We start from the raw sequence: 12,539 nt of genomic DNA, 5'->3' as shown, positions 1-12,539 counted from the left end.
AAACTGCATGAAGTTCAACAATATTCTTATGGAACATCAACACGGCCACCACCAATACAGCTGGTCCCCAATAAATATTAAAAATTACATTGTTTGAACTAAAATAATTACATAGATTGTTAATAGTTTATACAACATTAGGAAGTAAATAATGTTGATGGCCAATAACGACCAGATTAAAGTAAACAAACGTATTTATTTTAACACATTACAAAAGATAACTACTAAATCAAACAATAATACATCTTTATTTCTCAATAAACAATAAGTGTACGTACATAGAGATTTGCCTATATCATTAATATTTTAAAGTAAAAATTAAAACTTGGGTACATAAATCTTTGAAAAGGTAATTATTACTGAATATGTATTATTAAGATATTAACATTGATATAAATTTACATCAACCCATTAAAAAGGTTTCAGAGAAATAAATTAACCACTAGAAACTGAAATATGTAAGAATATAAAAGAAAATATACAAGAAATATAGGAATTGTTCCTCAGCAAGTAACATTTTTTTACATATTATTTTAACCCTTTTAAGACCAACAGCCAGACACAGTATACATTTCCACGGAAACAAGAGAAAATTTAAGTTTGAGGTGAAATAACTATTATAAATAAAATTATTTTAAAATTTCAATACTTTCATAATAAGGACAATTTAAAAATAACCTAAAGTCATGTGTAATAACTTAATGTTGTACCATAAACAAAATTTTTATAAATAGTTAATTGTTAGAAATGACTTTTACTAAAACACAAGGTTTCAGAAAAAAATTTACATACAATTTTTAATATTTTAATCATTAACCCTTTGGATGCCAAGCAAATTTCAAGATTCGTTTTGAGTAATGCCATGGATGTGAGCTGTGGGTGTTTCCTGAGTGCCAGTGGTAAATGGCCTATAACAGCCAAGTGTGCCAAGCACAAAACAGCTATTTTGTTATGTTAGACTAAAAATTGTATAACTCCAATCCTAATACTGATAAATGGACAATTCTTTTTTGTTTTGTAGGTTATGAAATATACTGTTATGTTATAACAAAGTTTTATGATAATATCCAAAAATGTAAATAAGTAAACTAAAAAAAAAATTTTTTTTTTAATTAGAAAACTTATATTATTTTACTATTTATGTAAACATATGTTACATTTTACGTTAGTATGTATGTATAATTATGAACCAATATAGAAAATTTCAGAAAAAAATATTGAGAAATAAAAGTTTTACAAGATTTTTAATAAAACTTTACATTTGGACTAAAATGCTAAAATATTGACAATGTAATGTAAGGGAATGTTATTGTAAGGGCTTTTCTAAACAAAACTATATTTATTAAACTAGCATTGAGATGGTTGAAAAACATTGGTTAGGACCCTAATGCATGTTCACAAAAAATAAAATCATGACAAATAGCCTATTTTTTATATTATTTGCTTTTACTCACCCTCAGTTATTGAAAGGCAGAAAAAGTCCAATCTTCAATCACTCACTATTTTTTAGTGCCTATAGTCTATAGCATAGGCCTATTGAAAAATGTTACTAAGTCTATAAAAAACTATGCAAAGAAATGTCTCTATATACAATATATACATTGTTACATAAACGTTCAGTCTATTTACACTCGTGGCGGGGGAGACAGTCATGGTGGCAACCCCGGGTGCACTTGACACATACTGTCCTGGACCGTTATATATATCCTGTCCGACAAATTATATATTAATTTGTTAAGTAACTCTTCCCCTTTCGTTTGATGTATCTGTTATGAAGATTCGCTTACTATATGATTTAAAAAAATAATATAATCGCAAAGCCGAAAATATCGGCCCGCGGCACACTTCGGTTAAACGTAACGGGCCAAAAATATCGGCTCTCGGCACGCTTTGGTTAAATATAGTGAGCCGATAATATCGGCCCTTGGCACCCAAAGGGTTAAAAAAGCTGCTTTTTAATTCGTTTGAAAGATTCTATGCTTATACATACTATTTAAATTTTGTTTACAATAGTCCAATACGAGTAATGTACACAGAGCATGCATACATGTAGCTTAAATGCTGTGACGGACACTTCATCACTTTGTAAGAATGATTGTTCAAGAACTTGGTAGCAATCATCTTGAAAACTACTAATGTAATACAGCTCTTTAAATATTTATGTTGATGGACATTTTGTGCTCCATAAGTTTTAATATATTTTAGTCAGTTATTACAAGAACCATACTAGTGCCAGTATACTATATATGGATTTGAAAAAACATCATAATCTTTAACCATAAAATGAAAAAACTGTTCAAGGAGTGCCGATGGCTGAGCAATATAAGATGTCGGACTTTAGATTTGTGTTAGAGATAAGCGCAGGTCCAAATCCTATCTGTGAATGTAGCACTTTTTATCAGTACCATCAAATTTGTACCATATCAACTCTTCCATTTATTCAGTTTGATATGATATTATAGGACCAGTGGCCCATAAGGACAGACAGAATAAGGCATAAAAGAGAATAGACCTTCATACATGTGAAAACTATCTTTTTATTATTCTGTTATAAACCAATATTTCAGCTCAGGAGTCAATTTTCTACAAAGAAATTCGGTTGAAGAAATTCAAATAAGCATCATTGCTGAATAATATGGTTGCATTCATTATGCTATATGCTATTTTACTAATGTTGCCAAATAACTGTTAAGTTTTATACTACTACACTAAATATGAATATAAAAAAGCTTGTTACAACATCATGACGTAAAATAAGCTATGCTAATTAAATTTTTATAAAATTAATTTTTTTTAAATGTCTGCTTTATAATAAATTGATGTTTAAGCTCAGCTGTCAATTTTCAACAAGAAAATTCAGTTGAAGAAATTCAAGTACACATCATTGCTGAAACATGTTACCATTATATTGCACAGATATACCAACTAGAATAATCCTACCCATAAGAAAATCGACAAGTTGTTACAGATGGTAATAACTTAAAGTATGATACAATGTAACACTCTCCTCGAGATAGACTTAAGACATCATAGCCTGGTTTCTCAACAATTCCCACAAAATTAATTTTTTCCAAAAAGATGACACAAGTACACTGATAAACACAAGATGCTGTCTCAGGTACTGATTAGTAGTCCGATCGAAGTACACACTGTCTGCTAATAAAACTTTCAAAGTGACCCTTGTATCTAAAGATTAACATATTTTTTACAGATAATTCCCTTTTAAAGTTTTAGTCTGCCAGTCCTCATCTGTATGAGGATCAAACAGAAGAAGGGGGAGAGTTGATACAGTACAAAGGTCGATGGTACTGATAAAAAGTGAAATAGTCGCAGACAGGATTTAAACCTGTGCTATCTCTAACTCAGACTCTAGAGTCCAACATCTTTAGATGGCTCGGCCATCAGCAGTCCAACTGTATTTAAAACTGTATGATGGATCTATACAAACAAAACTTAAAATGTAAGGAAATAAAATAATAAAACTTGGAAATAGTAATGTCAAATTTCATAGCAATGTTAGTTTTCTTCACTCTTTAAGGGTGCCAAACTTTTGTGAGGACTTTACATTTACATTTTAGTGCACTACATTTCTTAAAGGGTTTCTCTACCATTGCATACTTGACAGTCATAATATAAAACATAAGTGACAATAACATTAATTAACTGCACATGATGTCAAGATGTCACAAACAGATATTACAGTAAACAACATAATGCAGTAAAATAAACAAAACAGAAAACTATAATAGATAAAAAAAAACAATGCACAAAGCTGATATCACATTAAACATTATCATTGATGCTAAACACTTGGCAGAATACTCGCATTTCATAAACACCAACTGCAATAAACAAACAAAACAAAAAAAAAAAAACAAAAAAAAAAAAAAAAAAAAAAAAACAATATCTTCAAATCCTTGACAATCCACCTTGACACATAGGGTGTGAAAATTAACAACAGAACCACGATCGTCACTCAAGTATGAATGTAATTGAGGACAACAAAGAGGTGCTTAACTCTCAAGAACTCAATATCATTTCCAAAAGATTGTTACAGAACATTTGGGATACAGTGTCCACTAGATGGGTTCTATGCTGTTAATGGAGGATCACAACTGACACTGACTGGAGATTTCACAGTTCTTCATTAATTGTTTTCAACAGATGAGACCTTTAAAAATCTCATTGTTGTCTTTGATGAAAGTTGAGTGCACCCGAATGAAAAAAAATCGAATAAGGAATAGATAAAGATCGGAGAGATGGCTTTGGTGAAGGTAGACATAGTTGCAAGACATTCTTGCAAAAATAATAGCAAGAAATTGTGATGGCAATGATACTTTCATGTTGATTTTCTCCATGATTTATTATTGTGATGTACTGGATAGTGAAAAATTATCATTTTGAAGGAAAAGCAAGCACTAACTGGCCCGAAATTACATTCTTCTGCACATCACTAAGCAAGTTGACTTGTTTCAATTATGTTTGGTTGCATAATATCTATCTCTCATCCTCCATAACTGATGTTGCGATATCTATTAACAACTGCTGAGATATTCTAAATAATTAAGAAATGGTGGTGCATGAATAACCTTTCAATATTCAAATATAAGCAAACAGCTTTTACTTTTAGAAATATGCCTCACGTTTTTATATTATAAAATAGTACAAACAAGTTAATTTAGACTGATTATCAACATATTATATATTCCTGATTTATATATATATATATATATATATATACATACTACACATTTCACTAACTTTATATTTTTATTAAATCAAAACAGTTAATTAATAAAATTACATAAAAATAATACAGTTGTTTGAATTAGTGACAATAAACTAATCTAACCATTCATTAAAGATACAATATAATAAATATACAAAATTAATTTGAGGTATGAGCGGTGTTCAATAAAGACTGACAGTAGCTTACATGTCAACAAACAAAGTACAATAATTAGTGTCTTCAAGTTTGTATGAAACATTAAAGAACTATCAACAACCAAATCAGCTTAACATTATTGCATATTTATTGTTGTAATGGCAACCGATTAATAAACAGTTGCAAATTTTTGCCTAAAGTTTACTATGGGCTGATTTTCGTGAACAAAGATATGTGATAAAGTTTTGTGTAAAACTGGCGAATAGTGCTACGGATACTTCAGCGACTTGAAGAAAGCTTTTGGTATTGATGCAATGAGTGACAGATCCTGTCTTAGGTGGCATAAAGACTTTAAAAATGGACAGGAATCATGTGAGTTGGAAGGTGGGCCTGGCGCCCCTGTTTCTGCCCTTACTGAAGAAACAATTAACACTGGGGGTGTTATGATTCACACTGACCCACATTTGACTATTAGACATTGATATATCGAGCAATTGCTATAATGCTAGATATATCAATTTGCAGTGTCCATACACTCATGCATAATCGATTGAATGTCACGTGTCTGTGCTCGTTGGATACCAAATCTGGTATCATCAGTTCAGAAACAAAATCACGTTGAAATTTGCCCACTTTGGTTACAGTGCATGAGAATTTAGAAAGTGTTGCATGGTGGAAAAATATTATTACTGCTGTTTAAAGTTGGATTTACTGTTATAATCCAGCAATAAAACACTAGAGCAAAGAGTGGGTAGAAAAAGGTGGACCGACGTCAAAAAAACATTGTGCTCGAAGGTCTGCTGCAAAGGCAATGGTTATTACGTTCTATGATTATCTTGGTATGGTGTACACTCATACTCTACCACAGGGTCAAACAATTGATGGGGAGTACCAAATTTTAGTATTGAAGCAACTAATCAAAGATCATATCCCAAAAAAGCGGCCAGACCTTGTCGGACGCTGGAAACTGCATCACTACAATGCTCGCCCCCATGTTGCCAATACTATGCTTCAGTTTCTAGCCAAAAAAGGAATCGAAACTGTGACACATCCACCCTACAGCCCTGACTGTCTCCAAATGACTTTTTTGTTTATCCTCAGGCCGAAAAGGAGGACAAAGCCTGGTGTTTTCCAACTGCAACTGCTACTATTAAGACTTTACAGGCGAAGTGTGTGGCTTTAAATGGCGACTACTTAGAATGAGATAAGTGTTAAAAGTCTAAACTTTTATATTAAAGGTATTGAAAGGTTACTGTCAGTCTTTATTGAACAGCCCTCGTATTAACACAACTTAACATAAATCACTAAACTAGTGTAGTTCAAAAGATGAGACATGCTACTCCCAAGCTCATCAAAATGGCTGTGATATGGAATGAGGAAACATTTCACAGTCAGTTTGACGGGCTCGGGGCAGCAAAGAGAAGTGAATGCTGTGATGATGACTACGGAGACTGCGCAGTGAAAGTAGCGACTTTACTGCTCATCAAAGCTGGCTGTGATAGCAAACATGAACTATAACAATCCAGCTTTAATGACAGTACTGTCGTGAGCAAATCAGATGACATTGTGTAGCACACACCAGCACCACGTAAAAGACAAGGTAGATAGCATCATGTAGCAAGCAGCAGCATCACATGACAGACGAGGTAGATGGCATTGTGTGGCAAACCCCAGCACCACATGAAGGATGAGGTAGATGGCATTGTATAGCAAACACCAGCGCCACATGAAAGACAAGGTAGTGAGATGTTTCTCACTCATCTCACTACCCATGTCTTTCAAGTGGAATTGGTCACTCTACGGAGGCAGCATCCCTCTCACTGTCGATATTATACCAAAGACCACATTTGAGATAAGTGCTGTATGGTTAATTTTGATTCTTTAAAGAATGTAGCCTGGATGGTAATACAATTTTTTAATGCTGATAAAATTAATTGTATGTTTGACAAAGAAATTACTATAAATTTTACAGCCAAAGAGAAGAAAATTTGAAATAAGTTCTGGAGAGCTCTGTCAACTGGTACTTTTTCACAAAATTGTATATATCTGAGATACCAACTATGTTTATAATTGCAATAAAGATTATCCTTACTAGATTAGTGTGTTGAGATGCCACACACAACCTGCATTCAGCTTTTATATAATAAAAACACAATAAGGATGTTAAATTATTTATTACATGTCGACAGCTTTAAAAACCTAACAATTTATAACAACACACATAAATCATTCAAGTCTATATTATGGAATGAATCAACTTTCTAATAAATTAAGAAGCATGGTACAAGCCACTGTAACAAAGTATATAGCTTGTGAAATTATGTTAATTATTTTATTTCCTTGATATTTCATTTCATGTATCATGCCATGTTGTGATACAATGGCCATGTCCTCAATTCAATAACTTGTATGTGGGCTTATCACATATGTCGTTCCTGGATTAAAAAATTTGAAAAAGAGTAAATACCAGTTCTAAATAATGAGTGATATATTTCACAATTTTTGAAAAATATAAATGGCTAATTTCCACAATCCAAGGTCTCTTTTAAACTTTGCCTATAGGCGACAGGTTTACATTACAAATCAAATAGAAACCATCCAATCAGAATAGCTAGATAAATAAAAGATTCACATATAAACAACTCTAGACTAGACTGAAGATATAATCAAGAATAAAGTATAACATCTTCTCAGTTATTGGTAATGTAAGTTAATGTGAATTTAATATAAAAATTAAATTGGTCATTAGATTCTTCGCTATATGAAATTTGAGGAAGAAAATGGATATACCATAACTGTACAGTTTTTACATTGTTTACAAAAAGAAAGAATGAAAAAAAAAATATACTAACAGCTTTAATAACATTTACAGAGGTTTTCTATAACAAAGAAAGGTATCAGGTACTCACATCATTACTTCACTAAGCTCCAAAAAATATTTCAATTGTGGAAAGATAATGGTAAAATGAGAATTAGAAAATAAATTGTATATATTTTAATCAGGATTTTTTTTGTACATGTCCAATAATCTGTGTTCTTAACACAAATAAATTATTAAACTAAGGCACACAATAGCAAATTTAACATGTATGGAAGAAACACATTCATGTTACATTAAACAAATTATTATGCTAAACAAATCTAAATTATCATAAAATAGAATGCTGACATATTCCTTCGTTACTCTAATTGATACTAAGGTTTTATATTGTAGCATAAGATTCTGAATATTTTGAATGAAACTGTTAATAATATAAATAAAAAATGTATGTAATAAAATCATTACTTATATGAATATAATTTTATTTGTGAATATAGTCAATACGGATTACCACTCCGAACTAAAAATTTGCTTCGTGACAATTATATGGACAAGTTAATCCACCAAACAGTGGAAAATGACCATATGAATACAGAAAGAATAGCTTCTTTAACCTTTAAAGCACAATTCTCAATTCAATTTTGGTGCAATGCCATATTACTGACGATTAAGAAAAATACCCTTCGAGATAGTACCTATCAGTTTACAGATCAAATTCAGGTCTGATCATTCATGCCTACTGCAACCAATGCAGCACCTTCAATGCTGCCGTAGCATACGTTGCTAAATACATTTTTAACTCAAATCAAATCCACCTGATATTTAATTTTAAGAAATATAATTTAAAACATGGGATAGATTTGGGAAGAATGACAATGTAGGCAATAAGAACCCGTATATAGGGCCACATTGATAATTTTATGTAATCCCTGCAGTGGCATAAGCAGAAGAGCTAAACAAAAGTCAAAGGCTGTTAGTGTGTATATGTGCAAAACTATTGTTTACCTTGTTTTGTGAAGGTAGTTATGAGTTAGTCACCTAAAGTGTACAGTAGGTATGGTTCAGTAGTTTAGAGATGTGTTTCATACCACGTGACTCTCTGTGGCTATGACTTATCTATCAATGATAGAGTGGTTTTTGTCTCACAAACAGCACTTATGTAGTAGGGCTCAATGCCACAAGCTCAAATATGCATATGTAACTGCAGTTACATAAAGAATAAAAGAATGTAAGATGGGCAAATAAATAAATATTTATGTACAGTTTTGTCTTATTGTAACGTAGAAAAAAGGAAGAAAATGGGCATTGAGAAAATATAATTTTCGTTCTTTTATAATTTAAGAGTGCAAATCCTAAGGCACCAACAATATGGCACTTTAACAGTTGAAATAACCATTCTTCCTATGCTCTAACGAAGAAAAAATGTCTAATTGCAATACAAAAAAACCACCTGTCTCTTTAAAAGTTGTCCATTGAACACATTAAACACAAATTTTTGGAATCAGAGTAGTAGTGACCAACTCAATATTATTAACTTTAAAAATGTTGTTTTTATTGTTTATGTGTACTGTCTTCTTAAATACTGGAATTACAGAAGGAACACACTAATTGAACATTACTTTTCTGCAGCTTATAGGTTGTGAGAATTTAATATATACAAACAAGATTTTACCTCAGTATTATTGTACTATGTTTTTTCTCAATCTTTGTCTTGTCTGTGCACTGACACACATGTACTAAAACGATGATGCTGAATAATTCTAGATTTTTCTTTCATTTTGCGTTTACTTCATTTTTAAAGTATGAACAAGCTGTGCATTGTGTCCACACATCCTGTAACGTGACATCCATTCAAGATCAGCCACTCTTAACCAGTCCCCCACTATAGCGACATTAAGTTTCACGTCTTTCCTGGTGTCGGTTGTGTGGTTATACTGCTTTGTTTGTCGCCATATCAACCATTAATACCGCCAATTGTTAAGTGCACTCAGTAATTTAACCCTCCAAGTGATAGCGGCTCAGACCGAGCCGTTAGGGACCCCGTCTCAATCGATAACGGCTCGGTCCAAGCCGTTCGTGAAAAACGACGTAAAATAATAACTAGTATCGGAATTCAGCTATATTTTATACTAAACGGTTTAGAAAGAGTTCCTTTACTTGATACTCTATGTCGTATATTTTCAAGCAGATACAAATAAACATTATATGGAACTTGTTGATGAAAAGTACATTTTTTTGGCAGTTTTCGATTTGTTTATGCTGGTGAAAAACATATTCAAAATCAATTTTCATGTAAATATAAACTACAAGCGTTATACATCTTTGTGTTCAAACTTAAATTGTGAATCTTTTGTATATAATGAATTTCAAATATGTTACTATGGAAATTGTGAAAAATAGCCTCAAAAATATAATTTTTATTGGAAAAATTTGTTTTTCAAGGTCATTAGTAAATAATACAATGAAAAAATTTTCTTGGTAAGTTTTTATGTATCATTACCATTTAGTACATATTATAGTGAACATTTTAATATATAATATGTTATATTTCAGGTATATTTGATATGTTATGAATTAAAACAAAAAACACTGCGCATCATCATAAAAAGGCCTATCACTGTAGAGTAATATGAGTATCACTTGGAGGGTTAAGTTCAAAAAATGTTCGTCCTGCTGAAATTTACCAGCAAACATGGACAGCTTACTTGCCATGACTGAAGACTTGACACAAAAAGTTGAGGAAATTTGACAAAACAGGCGCATCACTAGTGATGAATTTCATCAGGAAATTGCATACCTTTTAAGATCAGTGGTTTTAAATATTGTTACTGATAAACTTCGTTGCAAGAAATTTATGAGAGAGATCATTTCCAAAAATGTTAAAAGAAGAACAAAACAAAGCAAATGGCAGATTTTTTACGTTTTCAGAGCGCATTCACAAGGATGATAAGATGATAAGTTCTTTGGTCACATTGTGACTGGTGATGAGATTAGGGTTGCATACTACACTTAAAGAGACTAGACAACAATCCAGTGAGCGACATCACCCAAACTCCGGATGAACCCAATCGTGGCCATACTTTAAAGACTTTCTGCCACAAGGAATGACAATAAATGCAGAGAGATACTGTGAAATGTTACTGAAGTTTAGGTGTACTATTAAAAACCTCACACTGCTGTAACAACACAGACGCAGCTTGATAAGTTTTGTTGGGAATTATTGGATCATCCAACAAATGGCCCCGTCTATCACACTTTCATCTTTTTCTAAACCTCTAGCAAATATTTTTTAAATGATGACATCTTGAAACAGTTACAACTAGTTTAATGGTTAGGGGATAGTGCTCTTTGATGATGGGATCCAAAAGATGATGCCACAACTTTCTTAAAATGTTCAGCGTGACTGTGAAGAAAAGTGAATAAATGTTCATAATTTTGATTGTCATATAATTGATCCATGACAAAACGGATCTTACTTTAAAAAATTATCCTTTTTTGTGTGCATGTGTGTCTTTAAACCAAATCAGGTGTATAATACAACACTTTAAGCCAAGTAAGAAGTATGTTATTTATAATAACACACTTTATACTTTGCCTTTCAGACATTTTTAAGAGGAAAAAATATATAAATATGTAAAAAAAAATATATTTAAGTATATATATTTACAAAAAAACACATAGTAAACACTCAAAAATAACTGTACTATATACAAATGCAATCTAAATATGGAGCACCTCAATAAACGAGGTGACACTATATGAAAAAAAACCTACATCTCTAATACATCAGCACTAATAGGGTTGATACAATTTACCATCTGCATTTTTATATTAACTTAATAATTACAAATGAATTACCATAATTAGGATTTTAAACCACACAAGGCAAACAAGTAAGTATATATTACATAAGCATTTAAATTATCTTTTAACACAGTAACATACTCTGGACTACTGTTATAAGAGAACATGTATACTCACGGCCACAATACTGGGATGGTAGTCAACATACTCGTCAAAATGTGTGAGGTTCACAATGACAGGACACAGCTGCTCCTCCACATACTGCTGCCCAACCAGGTTCTGTTCCATAAGCACCAACAGAGCTGTCTGCGCAGTCTTTCGCACCTGCCACCCATACAGTTGATCGCTTAATCATTCACTAACATAAGGTTTGGGAAGTTTTTGTTATTAAATTATACCAGAGCAATCACTGATAATTATAAAAGTTTACTTTTCATTCCTCATAAAATATGACCAACTATCTGCAATTCAAAGATTTGAACACATAAATGTAAGTCAGTATGTTACATACACACTTTAGTGGAGGGAGATATGCTTTTCATCAAGCAATTCTTTAGCATTAGTTTCCAAATGTCTGTTAAAATGTTATGAAAAATTGAACATTAGACTTTAATTCAACAATAATTTAACCCTCCACACACATTAGTCGTCGTGATCTTAAGGAAAAAAATACACAACAGAGGCATTAGTTGTTTTGTTTGCAACAGGTAAACCGCATATATCGTTTTAAATAGCTAATTACAAGCTTTCTGCCACGCACTGTCTCTAGATGCTTATCGTATATGGCTAGAGTATGTAACTAATGGAAATCAGTGAAAATGTAACTAATTTAAATTTGGTAAATTTTTGTTGCTGTCTTAAACCAAGAGAAACATTAATATTACATTGTCACTTGGTGACAGACAGTAAAGTTTATATTTAAAGAACAATAAAAGTGGCTAAATCTAATTAAAAATGTTTTGACACCTACATCATACAAATCCGTCTCTGTAAATAATGTGGATACAAGGTTTTAATGGTTGTAAATGC

General features: G+C 31.8%; 1 protein-coding gene and 1 non-coding gene across 2 annotated transcripts in view; both read right to left on the bottom strand.

Annotated features, from left to right (window-relative positions):
* Positions 1 to 12,539, bottom strand: part of LOC124375022 (serine/threonine-protein phosphatase 4 regulatory subunit 1-like) — a 174,863-nt gene that overhangs the window by 42,243 nt on the left and 120,081 nt on the right. Inside the window, exon 4 of the mRNA XM_046833179.1 lies at positions 11,688 to 11,834. Coding sequence (XP_046689135.1) covers positions 11,688 to 11,834 — 147 coding nt within the window. The remainder of the gene's footprint in view (positions 1 to 11,687; positions 11,835 to 12,539) is intronic.
* On the bottom strand, positions 2,564 to 2,629 carry LOC124353269. The gene has a single exon (XR_006921586.1). It is a non-coding gene; the product is annotated as a small nucleolar RNA SNORD36 (small nucleolar RNA).

The sequence above is a fragment of the Homalodisca vitripennis genome, chromosome 1 (assembly GCF_021130785.1).
Source record: "Homalodisca vitripennis isolate AUS2020 chromosome 1, UT_GWSS_2.1, whole genome shotgun sequence".
In the NCBI taxonomy this organism is placed as follows: domain Eukaryota; kingdom Metazoa; phylum Arthropoda; class Insecta; order Hemiptera; family Cicadellidae; genus Homalodisca; species Homalodisca vitripennis.
This window is presented reverse-complemented; position numbering and strand designations above follow the sequence as displayed.